Raw genomic sequence first — 27,699 nt, 5'->3', positions numbered from 1 at the left:
TCACGGGTCGCGCCGCCGCCGTCCCACCACCGCCGGCCCGCGCCGCTCCGCGCTCTCGCCCGCCCCGCGCGCCCCTCGCTCCGCCGCTCCCGCCGCTCCCGCCGCTCCCGCCGCTCCCGCCGCTCCCGCCGCTCCCGCCGCTCCCGCCGCTCCCGCCGCCGCCATGTACGACGCGGACGAAGGTGAGGGGTTTCCCTTTTCCTTCTCCTCTCCTTTCCCTCCCGCCCAGCCCTGCCAGGGATGGCGCCGGTGCCCGCGGGAGCCCGGAGATGGGGGATGTAGTGCCTCTCCCCGAGCCAGGCCGGGGGGGGACACGGCGGCGGTCGGAGCCCGACTCACGCGTTGTGCTTCCCCGCAGATATGCAATATGATGAGGACGATGATGAGATCACGCCCGACCTGTGGCAAGAAGCCTGCTGGATTGTTATTAGGTGACCTGCTAGAACTCTGTCCTTACCCCTCAAACGCTGTGCTCTCGGTCTGCAGGTGACATCCAGCTGGCTCCCGGGAACACGCCTGGGAGCTGCGGTTTGGTTACGCTAAACTGTGTGTTGCAGCACCTGCAGAGCAGGAGGGCTTTTGGTAGAAACAAAGGGCTGTCGGCTGGGATTGAGAAGTACTGCTGACCCCCAGCACACGCGTTTTCCAGTGAAGAATGGGGTGGTTTTTGTTCCATATCAAGCACGTGGTTTTGCCCATTAATCTCACTGTTGTTGCTGGTATTAGGAAATCAGTACTTGGGCATTTTCACCATTTTTTCTAGCAAAATGTGAGCATCCAGGATCTGTGTGGCTGGAACAGAGGGGATCCAAGCTAAAAGTTCTGAATACTATTACTTGGACTTGGGGGCGTCCTACTAGTTTACTGCAGCTAGGAAAATTAGTTAAATCAAAGTAATTTACAGGTATTATTGAAAACTTGACCTGGAGCCCTTTCAGTGAGGTTTGTCATCACGTTTCTCTTCCAATTTAAGGGAAATTTGAGGCACTCGCTGTGCATGCTGTCGTGGCTTAGCCAAGAGGTGGCAGCAAGTTTGTCACTCCTACATGTCTGTGTCTTCAGGCAGGGAGGGAATTACTAAACATTCATGAGGAGCATCTGTGTTTGAATGCCTTGGGTTAAATAAACATGGTTGATTCTGTACTATATTTCATGGCTTGTGGAGTTTTGGTTATAAATATGTTTTAAGTTTGTTGATATGTGAAGCATATTAATTAAGATTTCTTATTAACCTGCCTTTTTTTTTTTAGCTCCTATTTTGATGAAAAGGGTTTAGTCAGGCAACAGTTGGATTCATTTGATGAGTTTATTCAGATGTCTGTGCAGAGAATTGTTGAAGATGCTCCACCAATTGATTTACAAGCAGAAGCCCAGCATGCCTCAGGAGAAGTGGAAGAGCCAGTAAGTGAAGAACCTTGGCAGAGATTATGTGTTTTTACAATTCAAAATCATTTGACATCAGTTCTGTTCAACTCCTGTCCTGCTGTTTGAGTTGAGAAATGACCGAGAACAAGTGGCTGCTGCAGCTCATATTGTCAGTTCCTCTGCAAAACTGCTTGGACAGAGGTTTACTAGCGCAGGTCAGGTAGCCAAGAGCAAGCTGTGTTTTGGTGAGATTTTGGTTTTAAGCAGCTTTACCGTGGCAAGGCTTATGGCTGAAAACTTCTCTCTTAGCTTTGACTCAAGTTAGGTCCCAGTTTTCAAAGGGTGCTGTTGTTCATGTTCTTCCCTTGGAACTATGTTCTGAAGAGGACAGATTGTCTCTATTCTGCACCCCGTGATGAGTGTGCTCCTCTACACCGAGTGTGCACCTTCTGCAGTGGCTCTGGTGCTTTCACCTGTGTCCCTGGTGTAGTCTGATCCCTGTTCCATAAGTGCAGATGGTGATGAGCCATTGCCTTGCTGTCAGTCACTACCTTGATGCTTCCCTATAGGGATTTAAAGGAACTCTGGGACACCAGAGCATTGAATTTGTTACATGGTTTTCCTGTCCCTTGGCATTTTTTGCCAGCAAACAACTATCCTGTAGAGAATAAGTGAGATGTCTTTTGGTTTCTTTGCTAGGCAAATGGTTCATAAACATTTAGCTCACTAATTCTTAATATTTCCTCTGTTATTCTCTGTATATTATGGCAGAATTCTCTATTTGTGCAGTTCTGCAGCTGACGTTTGTGCTGTGCTTGGTCTCTGTTGAAATCACAAGCATGGTTATTGCTGGGCTTCCTTTTGCCCAAAAGCTATTATTTTACTTTCTCAAATAGTGTCTTATTCTCATTTATTATTTGCAAGTTTTTAGGAACAGGTTTAGAGATGAGAAAAAGAAAACCTGCTTTTTCCTCAGTCACTTGCAGGCAATCTCTCACCACATTTGAAGATGCTGGACTAATTTAAGGAAACTGTGTGTATTGGGAAAACTTGATTTTTTTGTTTCTGTCTCCCTCTGCTTCTCAGTCTCAAATTTTGAAGGCAGTTTAGAGCACATGAGAGGGTTTAGCAGCCATGCTCAGAGATAAGAATGATGGTATTCTCCTTAAGATAGCTTTCATGAGAACTTGGGAAATGGTACTATATGTGGCTGTTGCTGCAAATCCAGGAAAAGGTGTTTCTTCACATAAGGATTGAGGATTTTTTTACCTATAAAACATTTGCAACAAGGGTCTGCCACCTCCTGTTGTAGGAAGCTTTTGTGCATTTTAAGAACCAGATAGTTTTCCAAAAACTTCAAGTCTTACTTTGTTTACTTGTCTTATAGAATCTTCCTAGGAACTGGTGCTACCCAGCTTGCTGTGTTTTCGTTTATTGGTAGTGGCTGTACAGTTCTGGTTGCTAATAGGAGAGATGTTTCTTCCATTACAAGTAAATATATTCTTGTTTTCCAGCCCCGGTATCTGTTGAAGTTTGAACAAATCTATCTATCCAAACCTACACACTGGGAAAGAGATGGAGCACCCTCACCTATGATGCCAAATGAAGCCAGACTGAGAAACCTTACGTAAGAGCCAACTCTGTGGTGGATAAACACAAGGAAGAACTGCCTCTGCCTTATTAATTAATAACCTTTTGCAATATAGTAGTGCCTTAAAAATGTAATAATTGCTGCTTTATTTAAACTTCCATGTCTAGTTGCTAAATGCAGATGGTGATTGGTGATTTGGTAATAATGCTTAATACACCGGTGAGTGCTTGAATAACTGCCTTCATACTCAGGTTTGTACAGAAAGGTAGTAACTGACAGGTGACACAGTGGTGTTTTTATTCTGTAGGTATTCTGCCCCCTTGTATGTGGATATAACTAAAACAGTCATTAAAGAAGGGGAGGACCAATTGCAGACCCAGCATCAGAAAACCTTTATAGGAAAAATTCCTATCATGTTGCGTTCCACATACTGTTTGCTGAATGGTTTAACTGACCGTGATCTTTGTGAGCTGAATGAGTGCCCACTTGATCCTGGTGGCTACTTCATCATTAATGGATCAGAAAAGGTAAGGGATATACCTTACACAGCCATCTTTGAAGACACTGGCAGTTCTGTTACTTGTCCCCATATGTTTTGCCAGGAGCATAAACATTCTTATTCCAGTGTACCAGAGATACTGTGGGAGCTCCTGATCTTGCAGAAAGATGGGCTTTTAGTCATCTGTTAAGGCTTTCTCAAGCCACTTTTTCTTCTTTGAGGCACATTTGCCATCTTCATTTCTTCCCTTCTTTGGTTTTGTGAACTGTTTGCCAGTAAGTGTTCTGGATATTTTGATTTCCTTCTTCAGTATTTCAGAGCAGCATGCATTCTGAAATGAGGCAGTTCCTCACTCTGAGTGTTCTCCAGTTTGTTCACAGCTATACAGATGCATTTCGTTTTAAGAAAAGGTTCTTGCCTCTATTGCTGTGGAAGCAGCTTCAGAAAATCATATCTACACCCTGTTAGTGCCTCACCAGTGAAACTGACAGTTTTTTCTAACTCATATAACCTGGGGAAACACAGCAAAATAATCATAATTTTTTATTTCTTCTTGGGGGAAAGCAAATTCTGGCTTTGATTGTTGTGCTGGCATTTAAATTTGCCTGTGTAGTGCATTGGCCTTGGAAAAACAGATAGTGAAATGCTTTCTTTATCAGTGTGTGAAATGTCTTGGCATAGCCAGCATGTGTGGTAAGTAATAAAAGACAACAGTGTTCCCTGAGTCTATTCCACTTTAACTAGCTTATATTTTGTTTGGGCTATTCCATCTTAACTAGCTTATATTTTTTTTAAGTCTATATTTTTAAAATACAGAGTTTGGCCAATTGACTTTGGCTGTGCAGTGCTCTTAAAAGTTGAGGCACCTGAAGGAATAGTAGAAACAGTGTGAGTGTTACTTTCAGTATTCTGTTTTGTCAGTTATTTATTGGTGCTCTTGTTTCTCACACAGGTTCTGATTGCTCAGGAGAAAATGGCTACAAACACAGTGTATGTGTTTGCAAAGAAAGATTCAAAATATGCCTACACAGGAGAGTGTAGATCTTGTCTGGAAAATTCTTCTCGACCAACGAGTACTATATGGGTCAGCATGCTGGCCAGAGGTGGACAGGTATGGCTAGGCAGCAATGACCCCAGAGATTGATTTAGGAGTTTTGTTACTGTCCTGTCTCTTTGTGTCATTTGCTTTTGGGATTTTGAGAAGAAATTTTTTCTCACGCTAAGTTGTAAAGAAGATAAAAGTAAATGAAAATTTGTTTGTTATAAATTATACCTGTCTCTCTGATAAATAACTTGAGGATTGAAATGAAGACTCAATTTGTGGCAGATTTTAGGGCAAGGCTAAAAATAATTTTTAAATTACTGTACATGAGTTTTTAGAAAATTCAGACAAGCTGGGTCCTGTTTTTTTCATGAAGAATAAATAGAAGAGCAGGGACCCTCTACTTGCTGATGGCCAAGCTAGTGTTGAGATGTGTTTTGCAGACCACATATTAATTCATATTTGACATCTAATTGTGCCACCTGTGAGGGAAAGTAAGTGCTACTTCTAAAGCAAAAGGTGTCAGTACTCATTTAGTATTGCTCTGATGTTTTGAAATTTTCCAAGAGCAATTTAAATAGAAGCTTTGCAGTATTCTCACTCCTGATGTCTGAGGCACTCCTCATTTCCTCTGCATCCCACAGCATTTCCTTCTGGAGCAGGAGAGCAGCTACTTGAATAATCACTTGGACATTGGGTTGGAAAAGCTGAGTTAAACCTGACAGAAGGAAGACTGAAAGTGGATAGGATTGCTCTTGGAACTGAGGGAGAAAAATTATGCATATGGGTGAACAAATAGTATTTCTATTCCTTTGTATCAGCAATAACCTTACAAGTTTTCACAGGCTTCTAAAGCTTGAACTGTTTTTAAAATAAAAAGTCATTGCTGGAGTAAGGTTGCATAGTAGCTCCTTAGTTGGCCTGCTGAGAAGCCATGTTTTCCTGTGATGCTTGAATGAATATGCTTGTGTTGTATCACTCAAATCCAGAGAGAGACTTTTACCTAAAGGCAGGATGATTTTAGAGACTCTATTGAAAGGCAGGATGATTTCAGCCTAAGCCCTGCTCTCCCCATCTTTGTAGGGTGCAAAGAAGAGTGCCATCGGGCAGCGCATTGTAGCAACTCTGCCGTATATCAAACAAGAGGTGCCCATCATCATTGTCTTCCGTGCACTCGGCTTTGTGTCTGACAGGGACATTCTAGAGCACATCATATATGATTTTGAAGACCCAGAAATGATGGAAATGGTAATATATATTAAATTATTTTCTGTTCTCATGTTTGGTGGTGTGTCGGTGCAGGTAGTCATCGCTTGAAGCGTTGTTCATTTTCCAGTTGTAATTTATTTATTTATTATTTTTGTGGGTTTTGTATTAGAAATGTTGAAAGTTCGCTGCCTGAATCTATTCTAAGGAGTACATTAAGGGAATAGAGCACAGTGGAAATTTTTAAGAGTTAATATGTATTTGGAGTGTTAGGGTCTTCTCCTGCTGTTGTTGACTTTAACTGTAAAATCTTGATTATACCTGAAATAGCATCAGACCTAGAATGAACGTGAATGAGAACTATTTTCTGAAGTTTAAACTATTTTTTTGTGTTCTTCTTACATGCTTCATTGCTGTTTTCTAGTGCCAGAAAGACCTGGATCAATAATTAGCAGAGCCTGAAAAGAACCATTAACAAACTACTGTGTAGTTCCCTTCAGCCACAACAGGCACTGGTTGCTACAGGATTTTGTTGTATTTTTCTGCCCTAGGTCAAACCATCTCTGGATGAAGCATTTGTCATTCAAGAGCAAAATGTTGCCCTAAACTTCATTGGCTCAAGAGGTGCCAAGCCAGGTGTCACTAAAGAAAAGAGAATCAAGTATGCCAAAGAAGTCTTACAGAAAGAAATGCTTCCACATGTTGGTGTCAGTGACTTCTGTGAAACCAAAAAGGCCTATTTTCTAGGGTATGTCAGAGCTCTGTCTCACAGCTGCAAATGGATATTTTTTACTCATATATATGATTGGAAGAATGCCTTGAATGGAAGTTTGTTTTAACCTCAGTCTTCTGGATACTCTGTGATAAACCTTGGTGCACTGGTATATTTTTCAGGCTGAGAAAATGCAAATTTTGATAAACTAGGAAAAAAATAAAGGAACAAAATGAGCCTCAAACACATTTTGGATCTTAAGTTAATATGATGATAATGCTAAATGACTTTTTGATATCCAGTTGCATGGATAACATCTAGAAATTAATAACTAGGATTTAGATAAGTACTGATAAGCTGACTGTAATGTAAACCACTCTTTAAAATTAGTAGCACATTGTCTTGATCACTGCTTACTGGCATGCAGATGAACTGTAGCATCAGGAGAGTTGTGATTTTATCCCTGATTGCATGTGCTTAAACAGAGCTTGTATTACAGTACAGGGCAGATATTTAGCAGAAGAGGCATGACCATCAAGTTGTAAATATTTTATTTTCTCCATCCTTAGCCTGAACTTTCTGTGGGTCATCCACCTCTAACAATGTGCTGAAGAGGTTTATTTTAGGGCAGTGGTATCCTAAAGATCTAGAATGGGCAGCCTTTAGGAAAGAGTTCACTGACTTATCTGTGAAAACATGTACTCTTGTTGTGAATATCTGCTGTCATTTTAAAACATAAACTGTCTTATTTTCTTAGGTATATGGTTCATAGACTGTTGCTGGCAGCACTGGGAAGAAGAGAGCTGGATGACAGAGATCATTATGGCAACAAAAGACTGGATCTTGCTGGGCCACTCTTGGCTTTCCTGTTCAGAGGGTAACTATCACATACACACTTTCTTTCATAGTAGAGGCATTGCCAGCTCTGTGCTTCTAAGTCAGACTAATTCTATTGTGTCAGCCAGTCTTGGGCAACGCGGCTTCTGTCTAATTATGACTTTTTCATGGAGTGGTTGAGTTTCCTATAACACCAGGTGACCAGCATTGACTTGTTTTGAAGCATATTTTGTGCATGTTTACAAACAGTTGGATTTACTTTATTCCACTCTGCCTCCTCAGTCTGGTTACAAATTGCTTCTTTTCAGGAGGCCAGTGACATTTTTTTCAAATAGCCTCAAGTAGGCTGAATTGCACAGCACTGTTTAATCAGATTTCTCGGTGTCTTCTACAGAATGTTCAAGAATTTGCTGAAGGAAGTGAGAATATATGCACAAAAGTTCATTGACAGAGGGAAAGATTTCAACTTGGAGTTGGCAATTAAAACAAGAATTATTTCAGATGGTTTGAAATATTCATTGGCAACTGGAAACTGGGGTGACCAGAAGAAAGCTCATCAGGCCAGAGCAGGAGTATCTCAGGTACAATAAGAGCTTTGTCAGGTTTACAGTTCTTATGGTAAAGCTGTTCTCATGGAAGAGTTTAACAATGCTTAGCAGCCATGCATGTTATATGTTAAACAGATACATTCTTAAAAGGAATTTCCTTAGGTGACACAGATGAAGATCCAAAGAGTTGGATCTTCATGGATCTGTGGTTTAGGGTTTTTTTGGTCATGGTTTGTTTGCTTTGGCTATTGTATTCACTGCTAAACAGTTGGTGTAACTCTTGTACAGATTTTTTTGTTAGATCATACACTTTTGTGTAAATTCCTAGTCCCAGGTAATCATCCAGGAGGATGGATTTCTTCGCTTTAGTTACTTCCAGTGCTTCATAGGCAGTTAAAAAAACTTGAGTGACACCTTATAATATAAAAGTTAGATATTCCATGGCAAATGATGAGGAGCACTGACTTTATTAGCCCAGGGTCTTGCTGTGGTAAAAGCATGCTCTGGGAACTTCTGCCACTGAAACACTAGTTAGGAGCTTGAGATTCTACGGGTAGTATGAGATTAGTGGAGGTGAACTAAATAGTGCAGCTAACAAAAATCAAAGCTGTTTTAGTTCTTTTTAAGCACATTGTTTCTAGAGGCCATTGATCCTTTGTGCGAGGGTGTCATGGATGCCTGCCAGCAACACACTTAAGAAGCTTGGACTGACTGAACTCCTTCCAATGTGCAGGTGTTGAACCGCCTGACTTTTGCATCCACGCTTTCCCACCTGAGACGCCTGAATTCGCCCATTGGGAGAGATGGAAAACTGGCCAAGCCCCGGCAGCTGCACAACACCCTGTGGGGAATGGTTTGCCCTGCTGAGACCCCTGAGGTAATGAAAGCGAGATTTGTGTACTAACTGCTTTTCCCTCACGGTCATTTTGTAACTTTGGCATTTGTGATGATCTCTTGCACTTTTTTTAATAATGCTGATGCAAATATTTTGCTTTATAGCTAACTGGGTGGTTGGACGCATATTTTGCATCCAGTTCCTTGAGGAGTTAAGTTTAAATTCTTTAAACTTCTTGGGGGAAAGCCTTGATTTGAAAATGCTGGTTAACTTTGTGTTTCTGCTAGGGTCATGCAGTAGGACTTGTGAAGAATTTAGCCCTGATGGCTTACATTTCTGTGGGGTCTCAGCCATCCCCAATTCTGGAATTCTTGGAAGAATGGAGTATGGAAAACCTAGAAGAAATATCTCCAGCAGCAATAGCTGAGTACGTGCAAATAAAACTCTTTCAACAGACTTAAACTTTGTCCTGCACAACACTTCAAGGGTTTGAGGGTTATTTGGTGGGGTGGGATATTTTTAATTATTATTTGTTTGTATTTCCCCTTTCTAGTGCTACCAAGATATTTGTTAATGGCTGCTGGGTAGGAATACACAAAGATCCAGAGCAGCTGATGAATACCCTAAGGAAGCTTCGTCGTCAGATGGACATCATTGTGTCAGAGGTATAAATCTCTGTATCTAAAGTTTGGGTGTCCTTTCAGGCAAGAGAGGATAATGCCTTGATACCACTTTGCAAGTTTCAAGTAACATTATTTGCGAGTCTCTTTCTGAACATACTTCCTGTTGGGTTTGTTCTGTGTTTTTTTGGAGAGGTTTTTGTACTTGGTGCATTTGATTTGTTTGGGTTTTTTTAATACGCTTGATTATGTATGGTTTGTTGCTTGGTTGTGGGGTTGGTTTTTTTAGGGGGGTTGTTTGCTTATAAAGATGTTCCAGTTGAAAGACAAAACAGTTGAAAATAATCTTCTGAAATGCTCCTGTTTGTAGGAGTGTTACTCTTTGTTCTGTGTTTCTGATAGTGCCTGGAAAGTCTTTGCTTTAGGAAATTTGGTTATCCTGTTTTGTGTTCTGTAGTTCTGATTCCAAGCTGAGACTTTGTACTCATGAGGTGCTGCTGTCCTGCCCAGGTCTCGATGATCAGAGATATTCGTGAGCGAGAAATCCGCATCTACACTGATGCAGGCAGAATTTGCCGGCCCCTTTTAATTGTGGAGAAACAGAAGTTGCTGCTGAAGAAAAGGCACATTGACCAACTGAAGGAACGAGAGTATAACAATTACAGGTGAGACACATTCCTGAAAATCAGCGGAAGGTGTCATTTTCCATCCTGGAAGGTGCATGTTTTCTTAGGTTGGAGAGAGGAATGTTTATAGCTTTGTGCAGCACAAAGATGCTTTCTCTGCCTGGTAGTTTAATCAGTTTTTTTAATCACACTGAGGCAGTGGTAGTAATAATAAGCCAGAGAAGTCCTTGTTCTTGTCATTGCTGAAGAGACCAATTTTAAGTGTTAATTGAGTTATTGGTTGTTCAGTTGGCAGGATCTCGTGGCCAGTGGTGTAGTAGAGTACATTGACACCCTGGAAGAAGAGACTGTGATGCTGGCAATGACTCCAGATGACTTGCAAGAGAAAGGTGTAGCATATTGTTCAACATACACACACTGTGAGATTCACCCATCCATGATCCTGGGAGTGTGTGCATCTATTATCCCTTTCCCTGATCACAATCAGGTCAGTGCACTTCTGCTGGCATCCTGCTTTTAAAGCTGATAGAAAACCCACGGTGTGTGGGGGTGTGTGTGTGTGTAAGGAGCTTTATGTACATAATTATTGGTCTTCCCTTTGTCTGTCCAGTCTCCCAGGAACACGTACCAGTCTGCTATGGGTAAACAGGCTATGGGAGTGTACATCACCAACTTCCATGTCCGTATGGATACGCTGGCACATGTGCTATATTATCCCCAGAAGCCCCTGGTAACGACACGCTCTATGGAGTACTTGAGGTTCAGAGAGTTGCCAGCAGGTGCGTTGTCAGTTCATGTTCATAGAACAAAACCACTGCTCTTCTCTTTTGTTTCAAACATGTCATAAATGGAGTGTGTAGAGTACCTGAACACTTTGCAAATGTGTGGAATTTAAGAAATAAGTACAGGTTACGTGTTAGATTGTAGCTGGACACCTAGACTGCAAAAATTTGTTGGTGGTGTTGCAACTGAAACTACTTTACCCCAAAAAAACCCTGCTAACATCTCACTAAAAAAATGCATTTTCTGTATTGATGTTTGATAGGTTTTTCACAAGGGGTCACTCTTGACTCTCTTTTCTACCCAGAGTTGCATTTGCTGATACTGCAAGTTTTTGTGTGTGGGATGTAGAGATTTTATCTGAGGAAGGACAGAACAGCTTCACTGTAAGAGAGTACAGCCTGTTTTGAGTTAAAATAGTATCTGTCTGGGCATGTGTGCATTCTGTCAAAATATTTTCTCTGCATATTGTAGGTATCAACTCGATTGTAGCCATTGCATCATACACAGGCTATAACCAGGAAGACTCTGTCATTATGAACCGTTCTGCTGTTGACAGAGGCTTTTTCAGGTAAGACTCTGTAAATTTTTTAACTGCTTGGAATTAAAAAAAAAACCTATATTGAGTTGTCCAGAGGCTGAAGAAAAATTCATTTTATGCTGGAAGATGCTGTTCTCCAAACCTTTCCAACTTGAGAAGCATTTTAATTTATTTTTTTAATGGGGATGGAGGGAGCAACACAAAATAATGAATGTGTATCTTAGCAAAACACCATGAAACCTCAGTGCCCACTTTGTCTTCTTAATCTTCCATTTTGATCTTTATTCTGTTTAGGGTCCTTGGTATGACAGTTTAATGAAAAAACATTTGGACTCTTCCCTGGTGTATTTTCATATAAGTCTTGCCAGTTACCAGAACGATGTTGCAGCATTTTAGCATAGTCTTGTCTTTAGTGAGACAGTTGCTACCAGATAGGACTGGAATGTTCCTCTCCTTAGAAGGAACTTCTGTTGGCACAGCTGGTGGCTGATGTGACTTCATGTATTATAGTATCTGAAACCACTTTGGTGTGCTGGCAACTGAGGCAGCAAACAAAAAACCTTAAAGCACCAGAAAGAACTTTATATAAACTGGAAGCTTTTCACCGCATCTCATTTGTATTGAGTGTGGCACTCCAAGGTAGCATTAAAAAAGTTTGCAAAATTGCATGCATAAGGAGGAAAGTAATATGAGAATGATGTGGTAAATATATGAATTATCATTAGGAGTAATAACTGCTTCTGTGCTATCAAGCAGATACAAAAGTCTTTGCAGTTCATCAAAAATTAGCTTGTTATCTTAAGTACTTTGGCAAAAGTGATGGCCACTGCAAAGTGACCATCATAATGCCCTCTGAAACTTTTCTGTGTGGTGGGTTGTTTTTTTGTTTTCCTCTCCTCAGTGAATGTCAGATTAACAGGAAATCAGAGGAAAGGTTGTGCGGCATGTGCTCATTATTTGGATTTGGTTGTCATTAGTAACAGTAGCCATAATATGTGAAAATGAGATATGGGGGAAAATGATGCTGGCTTCACTGGAGAAGACTTCATTACTTCGTTTCAGGTCTGTGTTCTATCGCTCATACAAAGAGCAGGAGTCTAAGAAAGGGTACGACCAAGAGGAAGTTTTTGAAAAGCCTACACGTGAAACTTGCCAAGGTAAGATAAAGGAGTGGTTTAAATTAAGGTTTGTGGGCAAGGTAGTGTTGAACTGATTCAGTCTTCATTCTGGGATATATTAATACAGACATTTCTGTATTTCATAGAAATTACTGTATCAGCTGAGATATTTACATTAGATGTTTTAGTAGTTGTCTGAAGCTGCAAGCAGACTTGTTGAATTACTACAGAACATCAAGAGTCAGTATGTTGAAAAGTTTGTGAGTCTACTTTTTTGGTTCCTTCTTCCCCCTGAGGTATGAGACACGCAATCTATGACAAACTCGATGATGATGGTTTGATAGCCCCTGGGGTACGTGTGTCTGGGGATGATGTCATCATTGGCAAAACAGTCACACTGCCAGAAAATGAAGATGAGCTGGAAAGCACCAACAGACGCTTCACCAAGAGAGACTGCAGCACCTTTCTGCGGACCAGTGAGACTGGGATTGTGGATCAGGTCATGGTAACCCTGAACCAGGAAGGGTACAAATTCTGCAAGATTAGGGTGAGCACTGACGTTTGTTCTTTCTGCTTTAATGATCTTTGGTCTGTATTTAAGTTACCAATTGCATGTTTTCCTGTGGCTTGCAGGTACGTTCTGTAAGAATTCCACAAATTGGAGATAAATTCGCTAGCAGACATGGTCAGAAAGGAACCTGTGGGATCCAGTACAGGCAAGAGGTAGTAATTTACTTTTTCTTCCTCTTTTGGAGATTTTACCTGTGATGATCTTAGCATTGGAACTCTCTTAAGTGAATTGTCTATGGAAGATCTACTCAGGTGCAATATTGACTTAAATGTAGCTAAAATATTTTTAGAAGGAGACACAGCTGCTTTTTACATATTTCAATGCATTTTAAATTTTTTAAAAGACTTAATTTGGATCCAGGCACATACTTTTTCTAAACATGATGTTCTGGGAGGAATTGATTTTGTGTTTCCCTGCTCTAGGATATGCCCTTCACGTGTGAAGGCATCACACCTGATATCATTATCAACCCCCATGCCATCCCTTCCCGTATGACCATTGGTCACTTGATTGAGTGTCTTCAGGGCAAGGTAAGAACAATGTTCTACACTGCATGTCTCAGCAATATGAAGTAAAATTTGGTGGGGATTGTTGTTTGCTTTAAGCTTTTTTTCCTCTGAAGATAAACACTAACTAGTAGGTGTTAATTCTCTTAAAAATGATTGTTCTCCAGTTATTTGATAGCAAAAGGAGGTTTCTTAGGGAAGATGTACAGTCCTGTAAATTTTATCCAGGAGGTCAGGTCCTACCTACAGTATGCTCTCTCATCTGTTGCTTTTGTTCCAGACATATTCCCCTGACCTAGAATAAGGAGAGGCAAAATTGTTTATAGTGTGTATTTTTTGAAATATGTGGCAGATAAAGACAGCAAGATAGGATACCACCATTGGCATGGAATCTGAAATTCCATTATTAAGATTTACAACTGTTTGAAACAGCTAAATATGTCTAACCAATTCTTCAGAAACCTGACAGGCTTTTCCAAATCTCTTCTCTGTAGGTGTCTGCAAACAAAGGAGAAATTGGTGATGCTACACCTTTTAATGATGCTGTCAACGTGCAAAAGATTTCCAACCTTTTATCAGATTATGGCTATCATCTAAGAGGAAATGAGGTATAAACAAAGTATCAATCCACTGTATATTTTTTAATGTACCTGTGATGGGAAGTAAGGCTGATGATTGCATTGACTTCTTCAGGTCCTCTACAATGGCTTCACTGGTCGAAAAATCACATCCCAGATCTTCATTGGCCCTACCTATTACCAGCGCTTGAAGCACATGGTGGATGACAAAATCCATTCTCGTGCACGAGGGCCAATCCAGATCCTTAACAGACAGCCCATGGAAGGCAGATCTCGGTAAGGATCCCTGCTAGTTTCTTTATGGTCTTTTGTTTTTCTGTCCAGTTTTTAGCCCTGAACAAGTAATTGCTCCAGCTTTGCAGCTTAAGTAGCTCACCCCAAATAGCCACCTATTTTTTCATGTGATTGGTTTAAGATCTTGTATTGAGTGCAGGTGCCAAGTTTTTGGTAGCAGGAGGTTCTGCTGGAGTGGCCTCTCTGAGAAAGGACCAGGGCTTGCCCCATGCTGGACACAGCCACTGACAGCTGGCCCTGGCAGCCCCAGTGCTGGCCAGAGCTGAGCCCGGCAGTGGTGCTGGTAGCAGCTCTGTGACAATATATGTAAAAAAGGGTAAAAAATGTTGTGCAGCAACTGTGAGAGAGGGGTGAGGAAATGCAACAGGAACTGCCCTGCAGCCTGTGGAAAGCCCGCTGGAGCAGGCTCCTGGTAGGAGGTATGCTCTGTGGAGGACCCCTGCTGCTGCAGTCTGTTCCTGAAGGATTCTATCCCATGGGAAGGGCCCATGCTGAAACAGTTTGTGAGGGACTGTCCCATGGAAGGGGCCATATGCTGGAGCAGGAAAAATTTGTGAGAAAGGAGCAACCAAGAGCAGCTGTGATGCACTGCCTGCCATCCCCATTCTCCCAGTCCACACAGGGAGGGGAGGAAGGAGTTAGTAATGAAGAAGTGAAGTAAAACTGAGAAGAAGGTTGGGGAGGTGACCTTTTTAGTTTTGTCTTTGTTTCTCATCATCCTACTCCATTTTTAATGGGTGATAATCTTATTTTTCCCATGCTGAGTCTGTTTTGTCTGTCATAGTAATTGATAAGCAATATCCCTGGTTTTACCTCCACTCATGAGTTTTTCCATCTTACTTTCTCCCCATGTCCTGCTGACATGGTGGGGACCAGAGAGCTGTTTGGTGGACATCTGGCAGACAGCCACAGTTAAACCCACCACAGATAAGCAGCGGATGACTTAATCATACACTTCATTTTGCTGTATGGTGTGCTGTGGCTGTCAGACACCAGCTGTAGAAATGCTCATCAGCAGTTATTAATTACTGTTTTCACAGTTTTATTCTGTGGTGTTGGAGGAAAATTAATGCACTGCTCTCCTGCCTTGCAATACAGATACTAGTTCCACCAACAAGAACTGGTTATTTTGCCAGTGAACTCAAAAGTTGAGGTTTTTTTCTCTTCCTTTTAGTGATGGTGGCCTTCGCTTTGGAGAAATGGAACGAGATTGCCAGATTGCTCATGGAGCAGCCCAGTTCTTGAGAGAAAGATTGTTTGAAGCTTCAGACCCATACCAGGTCCATGTGTGCAACCTCTGTGGAATCATGGCAATTGCAAACACGAGGACTCACACCTACGAATGCCGTGGATGCCGTAATAAAACTCAGGTGCGTGTGCTTTTCATCAGCCATTGTTTCTCCTTGTGGGCAGGAGGAAATGCCACTTGAGTGAAGCAGGAGGATAGGGAAGTAAATATTTAAAGAAGCGCCAGAACAATTGCTATTTTAGTTTCATAACTGTTTTTAAGTGTTTATAGTGTTGTAGTCAATTTGGATGCATCCTTATTAATTTTACGGTGTTGGCTTGTCACTTAGCAGGAAATGCTGCTGAAGTGTTGTACAGTGCAGAGTTTTCAGAGACTTTAAATACTCTGAACTTATTTTTAGAAGTAAAACTCAGAATCACAGGAATTTAGAGGCAGCGCCCTTGTGACTGTCCCATGAAGATATTTATGCTTGCAGAGCTGGGTCCCCACGGGAGGTCTTTTGTGCTGCACTTTGGTGGGTTTTTTTAATTTAATAAAAGTTCTGCAGTGCATGCTTGGTTACAGAAGTATGTCAAGGGACAGCAGTAATAGATAAAAATAGTAGCCTTGAAAAGGCTTGGTTCTGTGCCAAGGACTGATTACTGTAACTCTGAACAATGGCACTGGGGTTACAGAGTGATGTGTGCTGGAAACCTTACCTGTATTTATGTACCTCAGGCACACTGCTATGCACTTGTTCTGTTAAATGGTTCTTGTTTAGGATCAGATCCCTTGGCTGCATTTTTACATTAAAAATGTGTTCTGGAGAGTTGCTGTGTAGCCCCTACAGACAGTCTCAGCTTCCTTCTTCCTTTGATACTGTCTGTGAGCAATTCTCGTTAAACACTTTCATGCATAACTTCAGATTTTCTTTTAAGCCAAAAACTCAACTAAGTTAATTGTATAGAGGATGTGGAAGTTGATGCTTTATGAGTGTTTATCACAAGACTTTTGCAATTTCTTTCCAGATATCGTTGGTTCGAATGCCCTACGCCTGCAAACTCCTCTTCCAGGAACTGATGTCTATGAGTATTGCACCTCGGATGATGAGTGTTTAGCCTTAAAAGGGCTTTTTTGTTTTAATTATGAGATTCAAGTGCTTAGGTTTTGTTTCATTTTGTACACGTTACGTTCAAAATTACAATTTTACTCATCTGCTGTGTGCTGTTCAAAAGTATGTTTATTTCCTGTAAATAGAATTAAAATTTGTAATTGAGCTTGTGAATCTATTTGTATCTGTGAAAGAAGTGTGCAAGCAAATTGGGACTCAGAGAAAAAGGGATTTAAGAGGGACTGATTAGTCAGCTAGAAAAAGCCAGAGCTTGCAGCTTTCCAAAATACTGATTTAAAACTGTGCATAAGTGAAAGTCCTCACATCACAGCTCTGCACCATCATCTGTGGAAAAACAAAAACATGTTACACTCTGTCCTGTTCCAAAGGGGAATATTGCAGCTTTGGCAAAGCTTTGGGATCTCTTGGCTGAGGATGAGACCTGACCCCTCCTTCCTTCCTGCCTTCTTTCCTTCCCTCCCTGCTGTAGGGGGGTGATAATAGACATGTTTTTCTGTGCTGAGATCACCTGGACGTGGCACACAGACTCCCACAGTGGTGCTATGAAGTCTGGCAGTTTGTTCCATTAACTTTATTAATTTCCTTTAAAGTGGCAGTCTACATGTATTTATCACTTAGCTCCAGATGCCTCGGAGCTTTCCTGCAGCTGAAAAGAACCAGCTGTAGCATGTGCTGGGTGTGTGCAGGAAACAAACTGTTCTGGGGTATAAGCTTGCTGTTCATGGCACAACTCAGTAAAACTCAATTTCGTTCCCATCCGTAAATAAAATGTTTGAAAAGGGATTAGAGACTACCTTAAAACCATTAGCAAAGTTCCTGTGCATGATATTTGGATTCATTGTAAGCTCTCATTTCAGTGCCAGGTGCTGCTAATGTTCTTCCAAGGGAAGTATTTTAGCTCTTCACAGACATAAGGACACAAAAAGTCAAGACTATATAGTTTGGATAAAACTAGCAGGGATTAAAATTAAGGATTAGGTCCAATAGGGGATTTGGGCAGCACAGTATTCTCTAGCCAGGTGCTTTATTCCCTGTCCCTCTGCCTCTAGCAGGGTTAGTTACTGTTCTGCTCTCCAGATTTATTCCTAAGCATATCATGTGGCTGTGGTACTGAGCCATCCTCTTCAGCTAGAATGAGGGTGGCTGGTTTGCCACCGGCTTTGCACACAGCCTAGCAAAGAGGACATGCTGTGGCAAATCTGAGCTTTCACATCCCAGCATGCAGAGAACACAGGAGGAACTCGAACGGCTGCTGTGCCAATACTGCTCTCAGGAGAGAGGAGCAGGGTTGAAAGCATCAGACAGCACTGAAAGGGTGATACAAATGTAGGGCTGGAAACGCAATGGAAGTTGCTCTATAAAAAACCCAGAAGGTGTTTCCAGTTAATTCAGTATTTCCAGTACTTTACAGTATGTGGGAGGTTATTTAACAATCCCTTGAGAACTCTAGTGGCTAAGATTTGCTGGAATGTCTGTCAAATGCAAAAAATTGCATGTTAAACTGGTATGTTTAGTGCAGGGACGAGGGGTTGTTGGGTTGGTTGTTTTTTGGGTTTTTTTTGAAAGCATTAAACAGAGGTAGTCCTTTTACGTCAAATAACAATAAAATGTTAGGGGAGAGAGCTGCTGAGTGTTCAGCCACACTTACCAACCTTTGTTCAGGGCTATTTCATGCAGAGTTTCCACAACGTGGATTTTCGCAGAAGCTGTTGCCTCTCCTTTGGCATTTGATGCATGGCACTCATATTCCCCAGCATCCTCTTTGCTCAGAGGAGATATCTAAGGGAAGAAACACACCCCGCTCTCCCAGTGAGCATCTTGTGCACAGGTAGAGGTGATTCTGTTTTCAAGTATCTTACAGAACTTCCCTGTGTCAAACCCTGTCCTCCCCACTATTCCCCCTCTGATTTTGCAAGTGGTATGCACACTGCAAAATGCTGCATGTTAGACAGAGGAAGGGTGCATGTACCAGGTAAGACTGGAACCAGCAGCCACCCTTACCCTTCATGTCTAACTTACACAGGCTGTTTTCCTCTAAATGCCCTGTTTGTTGCCATTTGTCTGCTGTTCTTTGTTCATGAGCAGTTTTCAAACTGCACTCCGCTGCCTGTGCAGCTCTGTGCACACAAAGAGTACTTACCAGCACCCAGCCAGTCACTTCGTGTTTCTCAGGGCCCCCACGGGTCTGGATAGCCAAGTTCTCCCGGTCCCCAGGCAGGAGCTCCATCCTCTGGACACCATACTGTCCTCGAATTATCTAGACAGAGGGGCAGGAATGGGTAAGAATTTAGGGGCTAACTTGTGCTGGAACAGCATGCTGACCATATATTAGATATACATGAATGTGTTTTGTGCAGCAGCAGTGTATTCCCAGTGTCAGAGTTTCACCTTATCCTCTGTGTAGTGCAGCCACACCACCCCAGTGCCTCAGCCCTGAGGCTGGGCTCCCCTCCCCTCAGCAGCAAGAGTGGCCCAGTTTTCTGGGATGGATGATGCTGGGCAGCAGTGTGTGCCAACATGCCCTGTGCTGATCTAGCCTCATAAAACTGGTGTGTGTTCCCAAGGGTGTGCTCAGCCGTGCCTGTTTCTGCTGCAGCAAACCAGGCAGTCCCTCCTGGTAGGCACAGCATCCATGGGAAAGCAGCACTGCAGTCTTTCCCCAGTGTCTGAGCCCAGAGCACAGCACAAGATAAGTGGTGCTCAGCCCTTGTTACACCAGGTCAAGCAGTCTCTCAGCCATGAGGAAGAGGCATGAAAAGCAGAATAGCACTGACAGTCAGTGTAAACTCAGCATTTATTCATAAACAAGCAGAACGTGCTTCATGAGTCAACAACCCCACATTGTATGCTCACCTGACAGTCTGCTCTTGAACTCCTACAAATAAAGCTTGCTGTCTTACAGCAAATTTTGTGCCAACCTAGTTTTTTTCTCCATAGTATCCTTAAGTAGTAATGTTTCAGCTTAATGTTAAGACCCTTCACAAGTGTGCACAAACCTGTGGCGCTTGAGGAGGCTGCAGGAGCCATGCAGTGCCTCTCGGCCCTACGGCCAGGATCCTCTCCATTCAACACTGGCCCCCATCCCAAGCCAGATGTTACCAGTGCTGCCAAAATCAACATGCTGCTGGCTACTGGAGCTAATGTGCCCCATGTGGTTCCTGTTCCCGACGACGTGGGTGATGTCTAGCCACCTCAGAGTCACTGCTGCCAGCAGTGAAGGTGAAAGCAGGTCAAGGGACATTCCCTACATGCTCCAAATACCAGACACTACCAAGAGAAACAGGAGTCCTGTCCTGGCTTGGGATCAACAAGTTATTATTTCTAAATTATATCTAAAAACGAAGCAAAACCAGATGTGTGGAAGTGGACAGAACTGCAGAGATAAGTCATCAAAGAGGTGTATTTCTACAGAGATCTGCTATGGTCTTTGTGCTTACCAGGCACTTTCAGCCACCTCAGGTTTGCTGTGCTGTAAGAGCTCCTAGCAGGGACCTTACCTTGTTCCAGATGAGGACAGGGGTTGGGATGCCAATGACTTCACAGCTCAGGTAGATTTGTGCTCCTGTCACATTCCAGATGTCCTTAGGAGGAGTCACAATGGAGGGTCCTGCAAAAAGGGAGAAAAGCTTTTAAGTCCCAGGTGTCTGCAAACCTGCCTTTAAAGTGGGAGCCAGTCACAGTTTTGCAGTGAAGCTAGGAGCAAAGTTCACTGGACAGATCCCACTTCACAACACTTCTCTCTCCAAAGTGACACACACAGCCAGCCTTGAGCTATCCAGACCACTGGGCGCTTGCCCCAGATGAAAAGTGTTGAGCAGTTCAGGTGATGAGTCCTCCTCCTCACAGGGTTGAGGTTAGAAGTGAAATACTGTTTGTATTCTGTTATCTCAGGGGCTGAGCTCTGCTTACCATGCAATCACCAAGTCAGCTGGCATGGAGGAAATGAACCCCTAGGAGGCAGGGTGCATCCCACTTATCATGCCATGAAGAGCTTGCCCAAATTTGCAGCATCATTTCTCCTGGCATGATATCAATGTGGGCTAGCAGAATTCCATGTTGTGCTGTTCCTGTTTTACCTGTGTGCTGTGCTCAGCCAAAGAAGCCTGGCTGGGTGGTGGCAGAGCTCTCCCCATGGGCAAGATCTGGGAAGGGAGAAGGTGAATGCAGAGCTCTGTTTTTCTCCAGAGAAATCCAGATTCCTGGTTCAATAGCCAGTTGCTTCTAAAGCAGATCGGATCAGGGTTGTTTTGCAGATCTGGCTGGAGATGTTTATCCCTCAGGCTAGGAAATGCTGGAGACATAACCCATATCCTAGGAAGGGAAGAAAGCCTTTTCTGTTCAATCCCTCTTTAGCAAGGCTGTTTTGCTAAACACAGCTATTAATTCCCTGCAATAGGAAGTGCAGACCACAGGAGCATGAGTGTTTATTTCCAGTTATTGATAGCTCTAAGAACACCACAAACAGCTTTCCCCCTTCTGTTCTGAAGATGAAGGTAACAGGAAACTAAACCTCCCATTACATTCCATCAGGAGAAGGCATTTCCTATGCAGACAGGTACTCCAGAGCCAGCCTGTCAGAAGCTCCTGGTATAGTGGCTCACAGAGCACACACAGCTCATTCCCAGTCCCATAAAAGATGGGCAGATATGGGTCCTGATGCTCCTTATGGGGTCATGAATTTGCACTGATTTCAGCCCTGCATATGCACTCTACTCTGCAGCCCTGTTGCAGACAGTGGGGTGCAGGTTTCAAGTGCGTGGCATTGCACCAACATCTTCCAGCAGAAAACTGCTGTCTTCTTCCTCCTCATGATCTGGGGGCAGATCCACACTAGTGTCACCAGCCAAAGAATATCAGCCATGCTTCTATTTTAGCCCAAGAGATGCTGAGGCGGTTCCCTGTTCCTGAGAAGCTGGTGCAAATCCAGAGAAGTGTTTGCTCTTCTCTTTCAAGACCTCTCTCTCCAGGAATGACTGTACACAGCCTGTTGGTGGGAAGCTGCTTGGAGATTAGGGGTGGCTGCACTCAGCATTCTCTGTTAGAGAAGTATTCCAGTTTTGATTTTTAACAGGAGGCAGCTGTGGAGAAGCAGAAAAGTTTTATGTGTAGCCGTGGGCGATGCTTGAAACCACACCTAATAGTCAGCACAGGCTGGTTTCCTGGCAGACACCACAATCCAGGTGCTCCTCATCAGCACAGAGATGAGTCTCTCGGCTGAGCAGAGGATTTAAGCAGCATTTCAACACCCTGCTGAAGGTTTCCTCCCCTGAGTACCCTACAGTGGCCAGCCCATTGCTATCTGCAGGACGGGGCCATCTCAGGTCATGCACTCTGCTCCCCTTACCCAGTGCAGCATTTCCTGCACAGCCTAGCTGTTCTTTTTTCTGGTGTCCCTTAAACAATAGGGACAATAAGGTGCTTGGAAGCTGTGATGGGACACAATGTCCCCAGGCAGCTCCGCTGGATCTGCGCTCTATGTGGGACCTCCAGCGGATATGCACCCAGCAAAGCCTGCTGCTGCTGCTGTTATTCTGTCGTCCAGTCCTCCACATGCAAATTTGCTTTCCTAAAGCAGAGCTTGGGACTTGTCCCCAGCTGCCAGGGCTATGTCTGTCCCTGTAGGACACCATCCTATCACTGGGGTTCTTCCATGAGGCAGGAAAAACACAAGTGCCAATGATAGATCGCCACCTCTCACCACAGAAAATGAGAGATCATGACTCTTACTTATATTAAGAGCCAGGTGGATGTTAAGGCATTGCTGTGCTCTTCCAGGATCTGGCTCAATTCTCCCCTGGCTGGGAACTGGCAGCATTCAGCACACCACTAAATCCACTGCCTGAGGTGTCTCAGTCTTGATTACTGCCAAGTTTCCCCCTGTGCCAACAGTTCAGGCACCCACTTGCCCAGAGGTGTTTATTCACCCTGCCAGGATGAATATGTCACATCATGATTTTTCAGCAGCAATTGCTGTCAGGGAAAAAGAGACAAGCAATTTTACCCGCCTCCTGGGTGAGGAGAAATTGTTTACCTTCTTGGAAAGGGGAATTGCCTGAACAGCTTCACAGCAAAGCCCAGGCTGGCTTGTCACAGCAGTCACAGCACAGTGAGAGCTTGGCTGTTACAAACTTATCCTGAGCTTGGGATGTACATCCTGATCCAACCAGGCAGAACATGACGTTCTACATTTGGCTGTAAAATGAGCTGGAAGTATCCACATGCCTCTGCCTGTGTCTGACACAGCTCTGAGGCCAGGAGGGAATACACATCCTGAGAGATGCAGCAAGTGTCATGGGAAAAGTCACTGTGCTCTCTCTGAACATTTCACTCTAAATCCATACAGCCAAAACTCTAGAGCTGGGCTTCTTCCGCCACTAAAAATAAATGAGAAAGGCCAAGAAGTCATCAGATTTAACATCAAATCACAACTGGCCACAGCAGTAGCAAAACCCTCACCACAGTGAGCTGACACCCAGGTACATGGCAGTCACCCTTCTTGCTGCCTGTGCTGGTCCCATTCCTGCTCAGCCCTCAAAGTGGACAGAGATTGACAGATATGGCAACTTGACACAGCAGGAGAGGCAGAGGATGGCAGAGCCTTGCATGCACTTCAGAAGACATAAGGACAGTCCCTCCTCCAAGTGCCCCTCTAGCTTCAGGAGTTCTTGTGAAGGGAGCAAAGCTGGGACTGGAAACAAGCGCACATGTACAGAGCAGATGTCTTGATTCTTGCCAGCAAAGGAGTCCCCCTGCCATCATCCTATAGCCTGCACCTCGGAGGTCTTGCTGCTCTGCTGGCAGCACTGCCCACAGAGGAGATGGCTTCTCCCTCAGCTTCCTTCAGCCTGAGGACCTGAGGGCTGCACCTGCCCATAAAAATGGTCACCGCCATCAAGGTGGCTGAGTGGTCCCCGCTGTCCTGCCGGGGACACTGTGGATGTACAGATGCTCCCTGACTGCACGTGAGCTCTTTAACCAAGATGACAGCCCAGGCTGCTGATGGAGAGCAGCTGCTCTCCACAGGCACTTCGAGCATTTCCTCTGTGCTCTGCCCATTGTTTGTAAAACAAATAGCTCTCCCTGGCCCAGGAAGGCGCTTCTTACAGAGCCCTAGAGCTCATTCACCCTAGGACAGAGGCTGAAAACACTTTTTCTGCAGCTTGCAGGGAACTTTTTATTTATGTCAAAAATAGCAGCTGGAAAGGAGCTCCCATTGTTATATGTAGATGCTTTTCTGCCACAGCAATGTGCACAGCAGAGCCTGTGGTGTCCTCGATGAGGATATTATTTGGCCTCTGTTCCTGACACCCCTCCTACACCAGGCACCCTTCTGTGCCCAGGCTCAGCTGGCAGAGACCTGGCATCTCCCAGCCCACCCCTGTTCCTCACTGATTCCTGGATGGTCACTCACAGCTGAGGGTTAGCAGCTCCTCACCAATCTTCCTTGGCTGTTTGCACACACAATCAAATAAAAACCACACAGCAAGTAGAGCAGTAACTTTTTGCTAAAATCAAGGGGCCTCCAGGTATGTGACTAAAGGCAAAATTCAGCTGGACATCAATCACTGTGGGCTACGTCCTGGTGCTTGGGGTGCATGGATGCCCAGACCAGGACACATGTATCACAGGCTGAAGCACACATGGGTGCCAGGCAGCCCTCCTGCTCACTGCACTGCCCTGCCACAGCCCCAGGCCACACACAGGCTGGGAACACTCCCTGAGAGGACAAGCCAAGCAAAAGCTGAACATTGTTCATTCTCACAAGCTATTGCAAATATGAAAATAAACTCCACCAAAGTGCTGGTAGAGTCCTTTCCCTTCAAAATTACTTTATATGGAAAAAGGGAAACCTTCCATAAGCAACATCCAGTCATGCTAGCTGGTATGGCCCCAGCTGGTCCCTCCCAGGTCAGTGCCCTGTGAGAGGAGGCAGCAGACGGGAAGTGCAGGCAGCTCCCAGCGTTCCCCATCCCAAAGTCGCCTGCAGCTTTCTGCCAAATGTACAAGCCTCCTCTGTTACCCCTTCTGAAGGCACTTCTTGTCCTCCTGTAGCCTGTCTTTGAAGAGACTAAGGAGCCACAGAAGGAAGCACGTGTTGGTGCTGTGTCTATTTGGATGCTCCCCCTCAGCCTTCAGCAGTCCCTGGAAATGCTGCGAACACAAATACAGCTTTGCCCCAAGCCCTGCACACTTGAGCCTGAGGCAGCTCAGTGAGGAAGGGCCCTGGGCCACCATCACTGTGCCATGGAGCAATTCCTGCTTTCCACAGCACTGAGCCCATCACGGTGTACACCGCTGCCACTGGAAATCCCAGCCCTGCTGTTTTACCGTGGTTTGGGAATGCTGCCTTCAGAGACCTTGTGCATGACCTTCGTACCATAGAATCATAGAATGGTGCTGGTTGAAAGGGACCTTAAAGATCATCTACTTCCATGAGCTAAAGCCTGGAAAGAATGTGAAAACAGAGACAGAAAAAAAGCATGGCAGAATTTATGCATGAAAAAGCAAGCAGGGCTTTCAAAAATCCAACCTGATTAGACTTGTTATGTGGTAATCTCCTATTTAGTTCTAACCTCAGTCAACCTCAGCCCAACAAAGGATTAAACACATTTTTTTAAAGCACGGCATGCCTTTCCAGCAACAGAAAAAACAAACACGGTGGAATTTGCTGATCAGTAGTCAGTCCTTCCTAGTGAATTTGGGTATGCTGTGATGACTGAGAATGAAGACACAGGTGAAATACAGTATCCTCCTGAGCAGTGAAGGTTTTGCATAGTCCCTGGCATACTGTCACTCTCTAGGACACTGACAAGTAATATATTAAACAACTTCCATAGTAGCTTTTAGCACAGTAACCATAAAAATTCAAGCTCCAATGAACCAAAACCTTTTCAAATAGTGGAATGCCTTTTAAGGAGGAATTTATGACCTGTGCTACAACAGTGGAAGCCCCCAAAGTTACACATGAATTTTAAATCACCAGTATTTTTGAACACTGAGAGCAATGAACAGCAGTGTTGAGGAGTCAGTCACGAAACACAACAGAGACCAGGAAGGCTGGATATGTATTAAAAAAGGAATTGTTAAATATTCAAGAGCCAACTGTCCCCAAGTGTAGAAAGACCAGGGAAAAAGACCAGCCTCATTGAACAGAGAACTTAGGCTGGAATTCAGGAAAAAAAAAAAGGAGAATCTATCATCTCTGGATGAAGGGTCAGGTAACGTGGGAGGACTATAAAGATGTTGTGAGGTCATGTAGGGAGAAAATTAGAAAGGTAAAGCCCAACTAGAATTTTATTTGACTGCTACAGTTAAAGACAACAAAATAAGTTTCAATAAATACATTGCCAGCAAAAGGAGGGTCAAGGAGTGTCCTCATCATTGGTTGAATGCAGAGGGGAGTGTAGTGACAGAGGATAAGAAAAAGGCAGAGGTACTTAATGCCTTCTTTGTCTTAAATATCAAGACCAGTTGTCCTCAGGAGACCCAGCTCTCAGAGCTGAAGTTGGTGATGGGGAGATAAGCAAAGCCTCCATAATCCATGAGGAAATGATTAGTGACCTGCTGTGCCAGGTGGACACTCACAAGTCTGTGGGCCCTGATGGGATCCACCCCACAGTGCTCTGCCACAGACTCTCAGGATGTAGCACAACAATGCTGGAAAGATCCACCTACAAATGCAACGTTTTCCTTTGCAGTGGAAGCCAGCAGGTAGCAGGCCACTGCTGCAAGACCCCTGCTTCCACCTGGTGAAGAAATTCAAACCAGATTTCCAGGAGAATCAGGGAACTCTGTTCATTTCCAACCAAGATAACTTAGCAAAAATTTTTCTAATCTTTCCCTAGCAAAGACAAAACCACTAATTAAGTGTATATTCTTCTAAGTCCCTTAAAAGCCACAAAAGGGAGAATGGGAGGAAAGAACTAAAGCAATCTTAGCCTCTTGTTAACAAATCTAGAAGACTTTCTTGCAAAATTTGTCTGGCTATGAACTATATGAACTATGTTTTGTGGTGTCTAGAGTTGGGGCCTTTGTACTTAAGGCAGCTGTATCAGGAGAAGATGAGCTAATATCAGTGATAACAGCAGTCTGCCATTTCCCACAGCTTTTTTTTTTTTTTTTTTTTTCCCAAACTCCTGTTTTTGCTCTACTCTGGTAGTGGATTAAAAAAATAAAACAAGCCACCCACAAAACTATGATATTTCAGGCAAAGCCTCAACAGCTGAATTTGGATGGAATGAGCCAACAGATGTGATTCATGTTTCTTGTTTTGAAATTGACCTGTGGGAACCTGGCACTTCTTTGTTGCAGCACACATGAACCTTTATGGAACAGTGAAGCATCAGCAAAGCAAAACCACTGATAGGGTAAATTGGCAGGAATTTGGAGGGGAGATATATCTGTCCCTGGGGCTGCCAGTCTCCGCAAGAGCCTGGCACTCATAGTCCCACATCCATCAGCCTGGTTTTTTAGACCCTGTGGACAGCCAAGAAATCTCACACCCACCTTCTTTTGTGCCCCAGAGCTGGTGTGTGGCACCTAAATAAAAATCCCCTTCCATGAGGGAGGCTGTCAGGGCTTCTGGGAAGCCAAAAAGATACCTCTCTTAGGGGACAGCACAGCTCCAGTGACTGGGATCTCCTTGTTGGTGGGGTTTAGACAACTTTAATGCTGGTTACAGTCACTTGTAAAAGAATCTCTTCTGGTTCTGCTTGTTCATCTGTGGGAGGGATCCTGTGAGCCCTCATAGTCATAAGGAAAAGCCCTGCATGTTCCCAGTACTGGAAAAACACTTTCATGGAGCCACAGAATATTAAAACACATTCAGATGAAGAGAAATAAAGCAGACTGCTTGGCAAGCCAGCAAATTTACCCTTCACACAGAGGAGCCCCGAGTTTCTACCCCCAGGAGGTTTTTGTAAGTAGGTACAAAGCAGCACCAGTTCCCCTGAGAGTGAAAACATTGTCCCCTGAAGTCTGCTGAGAGCTGCTTTGTGGTACACTGCATTTCAGCAAGTATAAGAGTTTGGCTTCTACCAAGAGAGAAAAGAGCATAACACAAAGAGAAAG

The 27,699-nt window shown here is 43.8% G+C and overlaps 2 protein-coding genes across 4 annotated transcripts in view; one reads left to right on the top strand and one right to left on the bottom strand.

Annotated features, from left to right (window-relative positions):
• The first annotated feature begins 29 nt into the window (after positions 1-29).
• POLR2B (RNA polymerase II subunit B) lies at positions 30-16,782 on the top strand. The gene is made up of 25 exons (XM_002192182.7): positions 30-182; positions 359-431; positions 1,251-1,401; positions 2,880-2,992; positions 3,264-3,483; positions 4,408-4,566; positions 5,581-5,745; positions 6,255-6,451; positions 7,173-7,292; positions 7,647-7,833; positions 8,534-8,677; positions 8,923-9,062; positions 9,189-9,300; positions 9,766-9,920; positions 10,170-10,368; positions 10,492-10,660; positions 11,136-11,232; positions 12,265-12,359; positions 12,617-12,867; positions 12,954-13,043; positions 13,314-13,421; positions 13,892-14,005; positions 14,091-14,251; positions 15,444-15,639; positions 16,526-16,782. Exons 1-25 carry the CDS (start codon positions 164-166, stop codon positions 16,613-16,615), a joined length of 3,525 nt encoding a protein of 1,174 aa, XP_002192218.1. The 5' UTR covers positions 30-163; the 3' UTR covers positions 16,616-16,782.
• IGFBP7 (insulin like growth factor binding protein 7) overlaps positions 16,720-27,699 on the bottom strand; it is a 15,263-nt gene continuing 4,283 nt past the window's right edge. Inside the window, exons 2-5 of one of the 3 annotated variants that reach the window (XM_030271735.4) lie at positions 20,127-20,236; positions 18,770-18,886; positions 18,278-18,408; positions 16,720-16,953 (exon numbers count right to left, since the gene is read on the bottom strand). In XM_030271735.4, the coding sequence (XP_030127595.4) occupies position 16,953; positions 18,278-18,408; positions 18,770-18,886; positions 20,127-20,236 (359 nt within the window). In that variant the 3' untranslated portion in view covers positions 16,720-16,952. Of the gene's footprint in view, positions 18,166-18,250; positions 18,409-18,769; positions 18,887-20,126; positions 20,237-27,699 lie in introns of all 3 variants that reach the window. The other 2 variants (XM_012573427.5, XM_072928610.1) reach the window with 2 other exon arrangements.

This window comes from Taeniopygia guttata, chromosome 4 (genome assembly GCF_048771995.1).
Source record: "Taeniopygia guttata chromosome 4, bTaeGut7.mat, whole genome shotgun sequence".
Lineage (NCBI taxonomy): Eukaryota > Metazoa > Chordata > Aves > Passeriformes > Estrildidae > Taeniopygia > Taeniopygia guttata.
This window is presented reverse-complemented; position numbering and strand designations above follow the sequence as displayed.

What these genes read in the sequence shown, in the direction of transcription:
- POLR2B (XM_002192182.7), top strand. An exon ending in TGGACATCATTGTGTCAGAG is followed by an intron (nt 9,301 to 9,765) that starts GTATAAATCTCT and finishes TGTCCTGCCCAG; the next exon opens with GTCTCGATGATCAGAGATAT. An exon ending in GTTCAGAGAGTTGCCAGCAG is followed by an intron (nt 10,661 to 11,135) that starts GTGCGTTGTCAG and finishes TGCATATTGTAG; the next exon opens with GTATCAACTCGATTGTAGCC.